A 17,752-nucleotide genomic window follows, 5' to 3' on the forward strand; every position below is an offset into this window, starting at 1 on the left:
GTTTTGGAATGGTGGAAGGACAAACAAAAAACCCATCCCATTCTTTCAAGGATGGCTCGAGATATTTTAAGTGTTCAAGCTTCAACAGTGGTATCGGAGAGCGCTTTCAGTCAAGCGAGACTTCAAATCGGTGATCATAGAGCGTCTATGAGGGAGAGCTAGGAAAAATCAATACTCTTCAGAGATTGGATCCGTTCGGAAAGAAGAAATTTTGGACTTGCAGAATCACAACCGGAGATAGACGAAGCTTATGAAGAAATGCTAACGGAACTTGCGCAAGATGCTGCTTTGCCCGGAAGTGGTGATGAACAAGCTTCTTTTCCACCACCACCAACAGAAATTCTTCCGGACCTTGAAGAAATTATGAGATTTGTTAGAGATAATACATAGACTAATATGTAACTTGTATTTTGGCATATCTTCCTTAGTTTTTTTCCTTTTAATGGTAGTATTAGTATCTTGTTGTGCTCATTCCATTGGGAGGAGGAAGACTAAGAAAGATATTGTCATTTTTTGTTAATGTCGTAATAATAAAAATATATAAGACATTCCCTTGAATATTTCTTTGCAATTTATTTTGTGTTTAAATTTGATATAGTATATATATTATATATCTAATACATATAAACTATATATATATATCTAATACATATAAACTACATATATATCTAATATATACTATATATATCTAATATATGTACAATTCTTCATGAATATATATATATAGCTATATATAAGCAATTTATATTAGTATATACATATATAGTTTACAAGAAATTGCTTTGGATAAAAAAAATTAAAATAAAATAGCCCGGAACGAAAAAGTCCGTTTAGGCCCGTGAGCCCCGCCCATTTAGTCCGGGACCATGTGGGCTTAGGACCACAGTGGGCCGGTTCCACCTATGGGACTAACGCCCGGCCCGTTTAGGGCCGGGCCCGGACCACAATACAGCCTTGTAAAAAGGTGGAAGAAGGATATCAAAAATCAAAATCGGAGAAGAAATGAGAGGGGGGAGGAAGAATTTGAAGAGAGCTGTTGAAGAATTTTTCACTCTTCAACAGGGCCAAAATATTATGCAGGTTGTGGATCTTCGAGGTTCCAACCTTATTCAAGTATGAAAAATCCTACTAATTTCTTCCTTTTTTTTTGCGTAGTAGTTTTGGTATTTGTATGAATTGATAACGAATTTTTAGTTTTTCTTTTTTAATTTTGAAGGTGATGGATGCGAAAGGTGAAACATCAATAGCAATATTTCCAGCTAAATTCCAGAAAAGCATGTGGATTAAAAGAGGTTTGCTTTGGTATTTCCTATCCTAATTTTGTTTGGGGATTTATTATGATTGTTGATTTCATGGCTTTATTTTTGGCATTGAAAGAATAATGTGAGTGTTTTCCTTTGCGTTTTGTATCTTTTTTACTCAATGAATAGGCAATTTTGTTGTGGTTGATGAGAGAGGAAGAGAGGAAGCTGTTGAGTCAGGTAGAAAAGTGGGATGTGTTGTTACGCAGGTACTCTATTACGAACAAGTCCGTGTGCTTCAAAAGTCACCTGTATGGTGAGACTCTATAATTCAAGCACCTATTTTTTCGCCCCTTTTTTAGTTTAATGAAAGAGGGAATATATTATTCCTTATAAATCTGTTCTTGACTGGGAAAGGAAAAGAGGGTCTTTCTGCTCGATGAGCCTATCGATGGAAATGGATAAAGTACCTCTAGCTTGTGAATTTGTAGCTCATATATTTGCTTAGGTTACGGAGATTGAAGATTGATCTCTGATGTCTGGAAACATGAAGATAATCTCCTTATTATGATTGAAGGAGTATTCTTGTTTCTTTCTTCCATGACATTGACTTAGTGTGTAGGCTGTTTAGAGGTCTTCACCATCTTGAATTTTTCTTCTTTTACGTCCACACTAGTAGTAGATTTTGACCTTTTTCAAGTTAGTCTCTTGGATGTTCGGTTACAATTTACAATATATGTTAATGAGCTTACAAGATTAAGCCTCTCAGTTACTACTCTGCTGAGTGTGTGTTTTACTGGGCATTTCGCATAGTTGGACATTTATATTTGAGTCTGTATGCTCCCCAGGTAATATATGCAAAATAGCTGCTAAATATTTGTGGACGCCGCCCCTAATAGGAACTGTTTCATCATACTGCCTCCCGACACCTCTCCAACCAGAAGATAAACCCTCTCTGTCTAAAAAAACTCTTGCTCCAATCCTCTACATATGCTGTCTGATTGTTGGTGGGAGGCTGTCACTGGATATCACATCCCTCTACCTGAATTGTTTCCATTCAGAAATTTTCTTATGATCTGGGTACCCTCTGTGCAGGCCAGAGATCTTCAAATCTACAGCAGTAGAGAGTTCAAAACAAGATACGCAATCAGATAATACCTAGATAGATGAGAATGAAGACTCAAGCGATGATGATGGACTCCCTCCATTAGAAGCCAATACTAACAGATTAAATCCATTTCAACAGGAGTCCGAGACAAAATCTGATTCAGATACTGATTCCTGATCCATGCTTTCGGACATTCATGGCACCATGAATGATACCTTCATTTTTGCAGATGAAGTTGGTTGTAAAGACATTGCTGTCTTTGAATGCTACTGATTGTAAATCTGCTTGCTATTGAATCAATGTCTCTGGTAAACTAGTTAATATGTCAAAGCCATGTCTGAGTGAGTAAACTGATGATATTCCACATTCAAATTTTCTAAAATCTATCTACTGGTATGATTTTACTAATGCTATGTTTGATGGGATATTTTTTCTATATTGAAAAAATATGCATAGCGTACTTAGTTTGGAATTAACTCGTGATTTAAGGCAAATGAGCACATAGCAAGGTCAATTAGCTTTTATGCCTTGTGTTGATAGTAATTTTGTGATGCGAGGGTTTCTAACATGTAGCAATTGCTACTTCAGATTGTAGAAACTTTCTACTATATTTAAGCGATTCACAAAAGTTGGTGAGGAGTATCATAGGCCAACACCCTAACGAACCAACTCTTTATTTTGTCTTATTTTCTTCATGACTGGTGCTTTACGTGCTTTTAGCCTGGAATCCTGGATCTTCCAAGTACTTTAATTAAAATAAATGAAATATTATGCCTTAAATGTAAGTAGCAGATTAGTACTATTTTCTTCCATAAATTAGGGCTTTAAGCAGTTCTTTTTAAATTTTTTGAGTAATTACAAGCTGGCTTTTGAGGATTTGGTATTATATGAAGGACTTATTCAACAAATTTTGTTTTAATTTGAAAAAGTTAGGGCTTACGCCTCACTACAAAAACGTGCTTCAAACGCCCAGGCGTATGCCTCGAACGCCCGGGCGTACGCCTCTTGAGGCTTTCGCCCCACACCATTGCCTCGGGACGTTTTTGGTGCTCCTCGCCCCGAAAATGCCTTTTAAAACACTGATGGTAAGCGTCATAGCTAGACCAAGAAACATTGGTTATTATGGGAATCATCGTTGATGATGTCCATCTCATTGAAGAAGTATTAGGCATGTGCCTAATAAAAGTTTCTTTGGTTTGGTAATCAACCTTGTTGACTTGGTTTGGTTAGGTAGCCAACCTTGTTGAATTAGTTTGGTTTGCTAGCCAACCTTGTTGAATTTCTTTGGTTTGGTAGCCAACTTTGTTGAATTGTGAAAAGTGTGTGTAAATTATCAAATATTGTAGGCTTTAGAGGGTGAAACTTTGGCTATAAAAGGAGAGCTTCAACTCTCATTTCTTCACACCAACAAAGAGAGAAAGAAAGAGTGAGGTTTCACAGACAAGGTATAAGAAAATAGTCTGTGAAGAAAATAGAGAGTGTGAGCGATATTGTAGTGAGGTGAAATATCAAAAGAGGGTTATTTCTTTTGAGTATTGTAGTAGTCTTTGTAGTATTTTACTCGGGCCTACAAAGTGTAAATTCCTTACTATAGTGATATCAGTTGCTCCTCTCGGGGTCGTGGTTTTTTCCCTTATTCAGAAGGGTTTTCCACGTAAAAATCTTGGTGTCATTGTTCCTCTTTTATTCTTGTTAATTACCGTATCTTGGTGCTACATTATTATTCCGCTTTATTACCGTGAATATTATTTCTGAAGGGGGTTTATTCCCAACAACTGGTCTCAGAGCACAGGTTCTGCTCGTTCACTGAAATACTATTCACTATCGGTACTACTATACTCGGTGGAAAATAAATGTACGGAGTAAAGTACGAGGTAGAAAAATTCAACGGAGATAACAGTTTCTCAACATGACAAAGAAGAATGAGAGATCTGCTCATCCAACAAGGATTACACAAGGTTCTAGATGTTGATTCCAAAAAGCCTGATACCATGAAAGCTGAGGATTGGGCTGACTTGGATGAAAGAGTTGCTAGTGCAATCAGGTTGCACTTATCAGATGATGTGGTAAATAACATCATTGATGAAGACACTGCACGTGGAATTTGGACAAGGTTGGAAAGCCTATACATGTCCAAAACGCTGACAAATAAATTGTACCTGAAGAAGCAGTTATACGCCCTACACATGAGTGAAGGTATGAATTTTTTGTCACATTTAAATGTGTTTAACGGACTAATGACACAGCTTGCCAACCTCGGAGTGAAAATCGAGGAAGAAGATAAAACCATCTTGCTATTGAACTCGTTGCCATCTTCATACGATAATTTGGCAACAACCATCCTACACGGTAAGACTACTATTGAGTTGAAAGATGTCACATCGGCTCTTCTACTCAATGAGAAGATGAGAAAGAAGCCTGAAAATCAAGGACAGGCTCTTATCACAGAAGGTAGAGGCAGGAGTTATCAAAGGAGTCCGAACAACTATGGTAGATTCGGAGCTCGTGGGAAGTCAAAGAACCGATCCAAATCAAGAGTCAGAAATTGCTACAACTGTAATCAACCAGGTCACTTCAAAAGAGATTGCCCAAATCCAAGGAAGGGCAAAGGTGAAACCAGTGGCCAGAAGAATGACGACAACACAACCGCCGTGGTGCAAAACAATGATAATGTTGTCCTCTTTATAAATGAGGAAGAGGAATACATGCACCTGTCAGGTCCAGAGTCGGAATGGGTGGTTGACACAGCGGCATCTCACCATGCCACACCGGTAAGAGATCTTTTTTGTAGATATGTAGCAGGTTATTTTGGCATAGTGAAAATGGGTAACACAAGTTACTCAAAGATTGCGGGGATTGGTGACATTTGTATCAAGACAAATGTCGGATGCACATTAGTTCTAAAGGATGTGCGGCATGTACCTGATTTGCGGATGAACTTGATCTCAGGAATTGCTTTAGACCGAGATGGATACGAGAACTATTTTGCAAATCAAAAGTGGAGACTCACTAAGGGATCATTGGTGATTGCAAAGGGAGTTGCTCGTGGCATGTTGTACTGGACAAATGCAGAAATATGCCAAGGTGAATTGAACACGGCACAAGATGAGATTTCTGTAGATTTGTGGCACAAAAAATGGGTCATATGAGCGAGAAAGGATTGCAGATTCTTGACAAGAAATGACTCATTTCTTATGCCAAAGGTACAATGGTAAAACATTGTGACTACTGTTTATTTGGTAAGCAGCATAGAGTCTCATTTCAGACATCGTCTGAAAGAAAATTGAATATGCTTGATTTTGTATATTCTGATGTTTGCGACCCAATGGAAATTGAATCAATGGGCGATAACAAATATTTTGTTACTTTTATTGATGATGCTTCACGAAAATTATGGGTTTATATTTTGAAAACCAAAGATCAGGTGTTTCAAGTTTTCCAGAAGTTTCATGCTCTAGTAGAAAAGGAGACGGGTCGAAAGCTAAAGCGCCTCCGAAGTGACAATTGAGGTGAGTACACTTCAAGGGAATTTTAAGAGTATTGTTCAAGTCATGGGATCAGACATGAAAAGACAGTTCCTGGAACCCCACAGCACAATGGCGTAGCCGAGAGGATGAACCGCACCATTGTGGAGAAGGTGAGAAGCATGCTCAGAATGGCTAAACTGCCTAAGTCATTCTGGGGTGAAGCAGTTCAGACAGCCTGTTACCTGATCAATAGGAGTCCATCAGTTCTGTTGGCGTTTGAAATCCCAGAGAGAGTTTGGACCAACAAGGAGGTGTCCTACTCGCATCTGAAGGTGTTCGGTTGCAGAGCTTTTGCACATGTACCAAAAGAGCAGAGAACAAAGCTGGATGATAAATCTGTTCCCTGCATATTTATCGGATATGGAGATGAAGAGTTCGGGTACAGACTGTGGGATCCTGTAAAGAAGAAGGTCATCAGAAGCAGAGATGTAGTCTTCCGAGAAAGTGAAGTTGGAACTGCTGCTGATATGTCAGAAAAGGCGAAGAATGGTATAATTCCTAACTTTGTTACTATTCCTTCTACTTCTAACAATCCCATAAGTGCAGAAAGTATGACCGACGAGGTTGCCGAGAAGGTGGAGCAACCTGGTGAGGTTATTGAGCAGGGGAGCAACTTGATGAAGGTGTCGAGGAAGTGGAGCACCCCACTCAGGGAGAAGAACAACCTCAACCTCTGAGGAGATCAGAGAGGCCAAAGGTAGAGTCATGCAGGTACCCTTCCATAGAGTATGTCCTCATCAGTGATGAGGGGGAGCCAGAAAGTCTTAAGGAGGTGTTGTCCCATCCAGAAAAGAACCAGTGGATGAAAGTTATGCAAGAAGAGATGGAATCTCTACAAAAAAATGGCACATACAAGCTGGTTGAACTTCCAAAGGGTAAAAGACCACTCAAATGCAAATGGGTCTTTAAACTCAAGAAAGATGGAAATGGCAAGCTGGTCATATACAAAGCTCGATTGGTGGTTAAAGGCTTCGAACAAAAGAAAGGTATTGATTTTGATGAAATTTTCTCACCTGTTGTCAAAATGACTTCTATTCGAACAATTTTGAGCTTAGCAGCTAGCCTAGATCTTGAAGTGGAGCAGTTGGATGTGAAAACTGCATTTCTTCATGGAGATTTGGAAGAGGAGATTTATATGGAGCAGCCAGAAGGATTTGAAGTAGCTGGAAAGAAACACATGGTGTGTAAATTGAATAAGAGTCTTTATGGATTGAAGCAGGCACCAAGGCAGTGGTACATGAAGTTTGACTCATTCATGAAAAGTCAAACATACCTAAAGACCTATTCTGATCCATGTGTATACTTCAAAAGATTTTCTGAGAATAACTTTATTATATTGTTGTTGTATGTGGATGACATGTTAATTGTAGGAAAAGACAAGAGGTTGATAGCAAAGTTGAAAGGAGATCTATCCAAGTCATTTGATATGAAGGACTTGGGCCCAGCACAACAAATTCTAGGGATAAAGATAGTTCGAGAGAGAACAAGTAGAAAGTTGTGGCTATCTCAGGAGAAGTACATTGAACGTGTACTAGAACGCTTCAACATGAAGAATGCTAAGCCAGTCAGCACACCTCTTGCTGGTCATCTAAAGTTGAGTAAGAAGATGTGTCCTACAACAGTGGAGGAAAAGGGAACATGGCTAAAGTTCCTTATTCTTCAGCAGTCGGAAGCTTGATGTATGCAATGGTATGTACTAGACCTGATATTGCTCACGCAGTTGGTGTTGTCAGCAGGTTTCTTGAAAATCCTGGAAAGGAACATTGGGAAGCAGTCAAGTGGATACTCAGGTACCTGAGAGGTACCACGGGAGATTGTTTGTGCTTTGGAGGATTTGATCCAATCTTGAAGGGCTATACAGATGCTGATATGGCAGGTGACATTGACAACAGAAAATCTACTACTGGATATTTGTATACATTTTCAGGGGGAGCTATATCATGGCAGTCTAAGTTGTAGAAGTGTGTTGCACTTTCAACAACTGAAGCAGAGTACATTGCCGCTACAGAAACTGGCAAGGAGATAGTATGGCTCAAACGGTTCCTTCAAGAGCTTGGATTGCATCAGAAGGAGTATGTCGTCTATTGTGATAGTCAAAGTGCAATAGACCTTAGCAAGAAATCTATGTACCATGCAAGGACCAAACACATTGATGTGAGATATTATTGGATTCGAGAAATGGTAGATAATGAATCTCTAAAAGTCTTGAAGATTTCTACAAGTGAGAATCCCGCAGATATGCTGACCAAGGTAGTACCAAGGAACAAGTTCGAGCTATGCAAAGAACTTGTCGGCATGCACTCAAACTAGAAGACAGTGCTACCTCCTCTGGATGAATAAGACTGGAGGGGGAGATTGATGATGTTCATCTCATTGAAGAAGTATTAGGCATGTGCCTAATAAAAGTTTCTTTGGTTTGGTAATCAACCTTGTTGACTTGGTTTGGTTAGGTAGCCAACCTTGTTGAATTAGTTTGGTTTGGTAGTCAACCTTGTTGAATTTCTTTGGTTTAGTAGCCAACTTTGTTGAATTGTGAAAAATGTGTGTAAATTGTCAAATATTGTAGGCTTTAGAGGGTGAAGCTTTGGCTATAAAAGGAGAGCTTCAACTCTCATTTCTTCACACCAACAAAGAGAGAAAGAAAGAGTGAGGTTTCACAGACAAGGTATAAGAAAATAGTCTGTGAAGAAAATAGAGAGTGAGCGATATTGTAGTGAGGTGAAATATCAAAAGAGGGTTATTTCTTTTGAGTATTGTAGTAGTCTTTGTAGTATTTTACTCGGGCCTACAAAGTGTAAATTTCTTACTATAGTGATATCAGTTGCTCCTCTCGGGGTCGTGGTTTTTTCCCTTATTCAGAAGAGTTTTCCACGTAAAAATCTTGGTGTCATTATTACTCTTTTATTCTTGTTAATTACCGTATCTCGGTGCTACATTATTATTCCGCTTTATTACCCTGAATATTATTTCTGAAGGGGGTTTATTCCCAACAATCGTCCCAATGTTTTGTGTATTTTTGCTCGTTATTAACAGGCTCAGGATTAGTTCAGGAGGCATTTAGAAGCCATGGGACTAACGAAGCAGGCCACTGCTCCAAAAGTCTACCCTCAATGTAGTACTAAGCGTGTTCTAACAATGGAGAGGCAATATGGAGTTCCTTTGACGGACTTAAGATTCTATTAAGCTATGTTGCACAGACTCTCCCAAATGTAGCCGCACCCGTGTCGGATCCTTAAAAAATGCACTACTTTTGGAGGATCCGACACATATCCGGCCACATTTTCGGAGAATCCGAGCAACAAAGCAATTAAGTTACTGGTTTCTAGTCCTGAGACCAGTCTTATTACTGCCCTAAATGTTTGGTAAAGACCATCGTGAGAATCATTGAAAAGAAAGAAAGTGCAAGAGAATAGTTGTCAGATCAAGGCTAGAAGGAAAAGGCACTAGAAATAGAACTTATGACCTAGCAGATATTCTGCTTAGTTAAGTGGATAATTGTTTAAATTGTCATGTAGCAAGACATCCATTTTTGCACAAAGTTCTTACTATATTACTAGTTATTTACGTTATGTTTTATATCTCTATAAATGAAATGCAGTCTTAGGAGCACCGACTTTTGCTGCAAATAGTTTTTCAACTTGTACAGCAAATCAATTTCTGACTCATTTGCTGATTGAGAAACTGCTGACTGGTTGTTGTGTCTTCTTTTTCTTAATTAAGGATTCAGAAAACTTGCGTTGTTTCTCTTTTCTGATCAAACTTTAATAGGTTATTTAGCTCTAGTTTTCCAATGAGAATGTTATTAGCACCTAGTTTGATTTATTAACCACTTGATATTATGCTGACTCTACATTAAGTTTTCCTATGGTCGGGTTGTGGGGATGCTAATTTAAGTTAAATATCGAATGGAAAAGGAACTTCCCTATTAATGGAAATATTAAAAAATTAAGGATTTTCGAGGCGAAATGGCTTCCTGGCCACTTAAACTTGTAGGACTTTTGAAAGCCGATACACAAACTTTCGTCTTTCTCATTTAAACACTCAAACTCGTGAAACCTATAACTAATAAACACCTTTGACCATTGACTATGCTTATGTAGGCGTAACTTATCTTACGTGGATATAGTGCGACAAGTCACATTCAAATGACGCGTATATCTGTTATTATTCATTAAAAAGATTGTAAAATAAAAAAAACAGAAACTATAAGGAAAATCAAAAAAGAAGAAGAAAATGGTGGTTGGGTTTATTGACTCGGCCTTATTCCGCCGGTTCCTCCAAAAAAGAGAAATCAACCATGCAACTAGACTGCCGGAATTTTTATCAATTCCTATGGGAGATAAATTGAGAGAAAAATTGAGGTCTATGAATGTTACTGGAGAAAGGATTAGATTTGAAGGCCTAGCTCCACCGGCTCCGACGACGGAGACGGCGAATTTTCCAGGGGAGACGATGGGGAGAATTACAGTGAATGATGCTAGGAAAATTTTGAGGTTTTCTCAGTTGGAGAAAGTGAGATTGAGACTTAGATATGCCGATGAACTCCATTTCGTACTCTAAATTTGTTGAGATCTGTAGTGAAGTTTGTAGCAACAAAGAACACAGGGTTTGGAGTTTGCAAAGATGTTGGACGATTCAGGCAGCGTCATCATTTTTGGTGACGTCGTTTTGCTCCGTCCCCATCAGGTAAAAGTTGCACAGCTATGGTGAAGAATAAATAAGGGAAATAGAAGAAAAAGTAGAAATTAATAAATTTATTCTAGCACATCTATGGGGTTTGTTTCCCTTGACGTGTAACAATCCCATTGGTCATTTGTTGACTGGATGGACACGTCTGTGAATGTGTAATACACGTGCATAGGGTCAAGGGTCAAATGTGTTTATTAGTTAAGGGTTTCATGAGTTTGAGTGTTCAAATGGGAAAGTCCAAAGTTTGTGTATCGGCTTTCGAAAGCCTTACAAGTTTAAGTGGTCAGCAAGCCATTTCGCCAATTTTCAATGCAGGAATTGTTGGTCGTATATCTCCAAAGACATTGGCTGCTATGGAAGTATTTCTGCAATCTATAGCAATTGAAGATCATGAGTCGATGGCATCTGATCTAATTAACATGGGTGCTACTGGAAAGGATGTGGATTCAAAGGCTTTTGCGAGCGACTTGGAGAAAATATTTTTATCAATTCAGGTAAAACATAATCTCCAGTATAAATTCTGTAGATTCTGATGAAAGTTTTAGATACTGCTGTTTGACTTGTCTGCTCTTAAGGTTCCTGTGTATACTTGTCCTCGGGTTCGGATAGGATGAATGTCTTGTTATAGAACTCTCTTTGTTAGAAATCCTAGACAAGTAAAAAGATAAGAGAGAGGAAGCTCTTCTGGGAAATAGAAGTTATTAGATTGGACTGAGTTTAATTTTCTGACCCTTATTGTTATTTCTACACAGGATTTGGATATAGAAATCATTGTTGCTGCTACAAATGCAACCGCTGTCGCTGCCAACGTAGTATTTGATGAGAGGCAGATGAATGCTCTGTTCGGGGACGTGGTAAAACAGTTTTAGCTCTGATATTAAACTATACATATTCTTTTCTATAGATGTGGCGTTGTGCTTCAAAATTATGACGTAACCAAAGTCACTATTCTGTTTGGTCTTAAGTTCACATGATTTATAAAAATCATGGAACTCCCTTATGTCTAGAACTATCAATACCCTCCTATTTTTTCTTCTTTCTCTGGTACTCAAGAATGTCCTTATACTAAGTTGATCGGATGTGAAATGAAAAGTTTATCATTTCTCCCTCACCAAATGTCAAATTAATGCAGCAAAAAAGAGTTTCATTTCTTATTCTGGAAACTTTTTTGCTGTTATTTCTCTCCTAGTCCTTGTAAAGCTTATTTTCTGATCCTTTCTCTTCAATATTTGCAGGTTAGAGTTAGTGAATCTTACGGATTGAAATTTCCTCGTGAGTTTGCACTTCTGTTGAAGCAACTTCTCTATTTTGATCGATACACCATATTGTTAGCTCCAAATATGAATATGTACCAAGATCAAAGGGTCAAGCTTGTCTCTGATAAAGACAAAGGAACATATACCAATGATAATTGTAAGTCGCACCAAGAAATTGTTGCACGTCCTGAGATTTTCTACTATACTGTATATAATACCAAACTTAGACACCAACTTTACACAATAGAGGACAAAATAACTGTATCGGTCATATTTTCTGATGTATGATGTTGGTTGATGTGGATCCCATATTTGTGAGAAGAGAAGGAAGTTTATTTACTGCCAATCTATCTTCATAGGATTGTGTAAACTACTGGTTGACATATACCCTCTATTTGGGTATGGCAGAAGATTGGCCTCCTAGGTTTTGGAACACAACTTGGCCTTCAGGTCATTAACTTGTTCCTCGAAGGCAGACTCACGCTCAGCGGCAGTTAAGTACAACATTTTGAAGTTCGACCCACTTGGCTTTAGCCTCTCTAAGGTCTTGGTGCAGCTGAACAACTTCTTGACTGGGGGCTAACTTATCTTGTTCGCTCTATTGTAATCGTGCCTCGAGCTCGCTTATTTTTTCAGATTTTGCCTCCCGCTTGGAAGCAAGTCTTTGCTCATCAAGGATCAACCTTTGCAGTCCTTCGGAAGCAAGGAAATTGGCCAATAAAAGAGAATATTAAAGTTAGGATTTCCGTTGCAACATGAAAGTAGAAAAAAGGATAGGAGGAAATTAGTATGGTACCTGTGTCGCGCTATGCATGGCATTGTTTATCAGATATTCCCCAAGAAAGGGAGCGCATTTTCTTCCGATCTTTATCCGAACCCTGCGGCTTCAAATAGTTCACAAATTTTGCCGGTTTGGATAAAAGATGACACCCTTTCGAAATCAAAAGAGTGGAACTCCTCCTCCCTCGAAGATCCGGGGAAGGGGTTGAATAATCATGCCCCAATTTCCTGTTGTCGGGGACCGAGAAGGAAAAGCATCTCTTTCTCGGTTACATGTTGCCGGTGGGGGAGATGCTGGTGTCAATGGGTGTGAAGTTGTTGGTGTAGAGGGAAGAGAATATTGAGTTAATCTTTGAAGAAATAGTTTTTCTGAAAACTTTGCACATAAAATGGTTTTATGTACGTGAGCACGAAGTGGGACTTCTAAAGCTGACGTTTTTGGTGCTCCTCGCCCCGAAAATACCTTTTAAAACACTGATGGTAAGCGTCATAGCTGATGTGAGGCCATTAATTATGCTCACTAAAGCTCAACCTATCTGTGGGGCCATCGAGTGGTACAATCAAGATCAACCCATCTGTGGCGCATTAGTGGGGGCTTTGATTATCCTAACTCGAGCTCAATCCATCTGTGGGGAAATAGAGTAGTACAATCAAACTCAACCTATCTATGCGTGTTAGCAACAGCAAGCATGGGGTCGCTAGCCTTGTTCACCGTGGCATTCATGCTTGGGGAGGTTGGCTACTTCTCCTTTTTTGAATCTGAATCTGAATACACTAGGCTAACTCACGCACACAGAACCTTGCATTTTGATAGAAAACTAATTACAAGTCAGAGTTATATGCATTTTTTTCTTCTTTCAGACGAACTAGTTACATCAATACCAAATGGCGAAACACGAAACATAATATATAGTTCAGAACTCATTATGATATAACTCCATCAAATTTTCAAAACCATAATAACTCTTCACTAACCCTAATTTGTCAATTTAAATGAAGCTAGAAATTCTTATATCCCAATTTGAAATCTACTCACAATCATCAAATTACACTTGGGTTTTGGCTCAATTAGTTCTCAAAGAATGCACAATTTTAAGCATATTTATATTTAAGAAATGTGGATCATGGAGAGGACTTACATACGTATAATGAATGTAAAGGCTAGTTCAACCATTAAAACTCATACGGTATAACTTCATCAAATTTTTAAAACCATAATAACCCTTCGCTAACCCTAACTTTTGACAATTTCAATGAAGCTAGAAATTCTAATGATCCCAATTTTTTCGCATGATTTTAAGCATATTATATTTAAGAAATGTGGATCAAACTAAGTAGTGATTCATCTTAATTATCTATCTATCTATATCTATATTATTATAAAAGTACAAATAATTTAGGCTAAATGTTGAACGACTAAAAAATATCCTTAAAACATTGATCGACTTTTATAACCTTAAATATTTGTATAATTTAAGAATATAATTGTAAATAACCTAAGGCTAAAATTCTTTTCCTATTTAAATTGCACATACGTCGAGCAACAAGAAAAAAGTGTTAAGGTGTCATACTCCAATCCAAATTAATTTTGGAATCATGTTCCCGCACCAAGCCGCTGCTACCCTCCTCTCCGATATTTTACAACCAAAAGAAAACACCAAGAAAAAATCGCAATGTCATAGTTTATTTCAAATCCTAATTATCAGTTAATCATCATTGCATAAATTTAAATATTTTTTAAAGGGTTAAAGAGTTGATCAATATCTCAATATAATTATACTTGATTTTTAATCATATGAATCACTCATATATAAGAAGCTAAATTAAAAAAATAATCCTCCTACCATTATAATAAGATAGAGATACACACATAAATACATTAAAGTTGTGCTCTTAGTACCTAAATAAGAGAAGATGAGAGGAATAGTATGAGCAACTAGATCGTTGTTATATAATCATTTAAAATGAGACAAAAAAATTTATGAGACCCCACCTTTGATGAGTATAATAATTTCTTTTCCTTTATAATTTATGTGGAACTTTTGTGGACCAATAAGCTATCACACGTGCCTTTCTCATCAGAGCTTGATTTCTCAAGCCAAAAAATGACTGATATTTTTAAAACTATATTTAGTAAATATTTTCAATACGTTTTATATTTATAATAGCAATAAATAAATTATATGATCGATCAAATCCCTAATGTTAGATTATTTGTCATCACATATTTTTCAAATGGGCAAGAAGAATAAAGGAATATATACCAAGACATCATGTTTAAAGGGGTATTAAGTGGATACGATCTAATAACATTTCTTGAACCTCATAAAATAAATTTAACGCAATTAAAAATAGTATTACATAATATTGATGTTTGTGATAATTGTCTAAGGATAACATGCAAAGCACGTTCATAGAGACTAGTTATTATAAAAGTATGAATAAAATATTGGAATACAAAAATAACCTTTTATTATTAAGCATAATAACTCACAGTAGAAGGACATAATCGAAATTCTAAATATTAGCCTTGTAATCCTATTAGTTTTAGGACATAATACTACATATTATGAATCCTACATGATTACCTTTAGCTGATTTATATTAAGATTCATTCTCTTTAGACTTTACACATAATGCAAAAATCTCTCCTCTTTTCCCTTCCTCTCGCGCTACAAAGAGAGTTGTTCAATGTAAACTTTTCCATTGGAGCATTACTTAATTAGCTCTAGACCCTGAAGCTACTTTCTTTTTCTGAAGTAAATGCCAGGTATGCGTTTTAGCGGAAAATAATTTTCTGAGTAGTGATCAACATACCAATTACAATCAATCCTGGATCATTTAGGCCTTGACACTGTGTACAAACACTGAGATGCATGTAAAAAGTCTATTTTGAAAGAAAAAATCTAAAGAACAAGATAACTTCATCAACCATTAGTTTGTAATGCCATGAATGGGCGAAAAAGGATAAATTATAAAGCATGAATAAAATGACGGATTACAAAAATAACCTTTTAATATTAAGCATACTAACGCACAGTAAAAGGACATAATCGGAATTCTAGACATTAGCCTTGTAATCCTATTAGTTTAGGACATAATACTACACGTTAGGAATCCTACATGATTACCTTTAGTAATCCTATTAGTATAATTATTTTCGAGCATATAGATATATAATACTACATGTTAGCATGTAAACCTAATACCCTTAGGAACATGTTAGATTTTCTATTAGTATAATTACTTTCGGGATATGGGTATATTTTTAGACATGTAATTCTATTGTTTTTAGGATATATTTCTCAAAAAATTCCTATTACTAATTTAGTATAAAAACTTATTATACTGTCCAAATCCATTTAGACTATATTTATTATAAAAGCACGAATATAATATTGATAGACTAACATAGCCCTAAAATATTAAACAGAAGAACTTATAAGAAAAGGACATAACTGTAATAACTAATTTTTTTGGACTACAATAACTTCTATGCTAATATTTTTAATATTTAAGATTTTAAAATTAATACAATCTTGTCTATTAAATTCTTATTAAAAATATGCAGGAAGGTTTAATAAAATCAATTTCATAAGAATCTTCCATATTGACTTTACCACTCTATAATATTCAATACAAAAAAAAAGTAATACTAAACGGACTGCATAAAACATTAAAATTGAGAAAAAAATCCCCACGATAATATATTAATTATATTATATTTAAAATGCGTTTCTACTCAAATAATTTTTTTTATTATTAGTTTTTCGTGTAATATAGGAAAATATACCCAATTATTAAAGAAAACTAAGAAAAATTTTAAGAACGCAAATGTGGTAGAAAAGAAAGAAAAAAGTTGATAAAAGCCACTACCACTAATGATTCTACAAACATAAAGATCTAAAAATGGAATATCATATTGATCTTTTTACTCTTTGAAAATAAATTTTTTGGTGGATAAATTTATGATTATGGTTAAATATTCAAACATGAGATAGAACTAATATTAAGAATCTTTTTCAACAGAAAATAAATTATATTTTGTATTAAAATCAAATAATCAATCTTTCAATTAATTATTTAGCAAGAGAAACTAATTAAATTATTTTTTAAATTCAAAATTATTTTTCAAGTTAAACAAAATCTTATGGTACATTAATTTATTTCATAAAGAGAGTGTTAGAGATTAAAAAAAATAGATCACAGAGTAAAAAAGATTACTATAATATTAAGAAGGTCATACAAGTGTTTGAAGAAGCACAAATAAAGCTAAATCCTGGACAAGAATAAGCTTTTAAGATTATATTATAAAAAGTTGACTCTGGTATAGAGAATTATCCTTTGTAGATGCCTCCAGCGGAATCGAAATAATATTTATATGTTATGCATTACTTGCAAATGTCAGATCAAGAGACATGATATTGTTAGCAATAAGAACAAGTGGTGTACCAGTAATGATTTTATTATGAGGTCGTACAATTCACTTTAGATTTGATATACCTTTTGAAATAATTGAAATAACTATCACAAATATATCAAAGCAGAGCAATAGTGCTAAATTTAAAAGGAAACCAGCTAAGCATCAAACAATCGAAATAATCGCCCAGAGTTTTAGAGATATATTGGATATCGATGAACTGTTTGGTGGAAAAGTAATAGTTTGGGAGGTGATTTCTGTCAAGCACGATCAGTAGTTCTAAAATTAACCAAAACAGAAACTGTAAAAGCTAACTTGCCAAAGTTATGCTTATGATGTCAAATGAAAAATATTCAAATGACAAGAAATATAAAAGTAAGAACAGATCCAACATTCAGTAACTTCTTGCTTCGTGTCGGAAACGAAGAAGAGCATCCAATAAAGATGATTTGGTTCTGATACAAAAAAAACACCGTTTATAAAGAAGTGTTCGATAAGATATCATTACATTAGATATATTTAAACTACAATACATAATTATCTACTTAACAGAACTGATCATTTGTGTTAGTTCTGTTGATGTCCTTTTATTTTGAATTCACGTATTATGCTAATGTAAGAATATTTTTCGGCATTTAGATGATTGTTGTAGTATTATATATATATATATAATTTCTCTCATAAATTAAATTTTATTATTCATTCATAAATAAATATTTAAACCATCATAT

The 17,752-nt window shown here is 35.9% G+C and overlaps 1 protein-coding gene and 1 pseudogene across 1 annotated transcript; both read left to right on the forward strand.

Annotated features, from left to right (window-relative positions):
• Nucleotides 1-831: 831 nt before the first annotated feature.
• On the forward strand, nt 832-2,757 carry LOC107792060 (uncharacterized; annotated as a pseudogene).
• Nucleotides 2,758-10,116: 7,359 nt separating this feature from the next.
• LOC107779803 (putative aarF domain-containing protein kinase At5g05200, chloroplastic) lies at nt 10,117-12,109 on the forward strand. Its single transcript, XM_016600296.2, has 3 exons — nt 10,117-11,059; nt 11,318-11,419; nt 11,801-12,109. The coding sequence occupies exons 1-3, from the start codon at nt 10,751-10,753 to the stop codon at nt 12,107-12,109; spliced, it is 720 nt and encodes a 239-aa protein (XP_016455782.1). The 5' UTR covers nt 10,117-10,750.
• The last annotated feature ends 5,643 nt before the right edge of the window (nt 12,110-17,752 follow it).

This window comes from Nicotiana tabacum, chromosome 9 (assembly GCF_000715075.1).
Source record: "Nicotiana tabacum cultivar K326 chromosome 9, ASM71507v2, whole genome shotgun sequence".
NCBI classification, from domain to species: Eukaryota; Viridiplantae; Streptophyta; class Magnoliopsida; order Solanales; family Solanaceae; genus Nicotiana; species Nicotiana tabacum.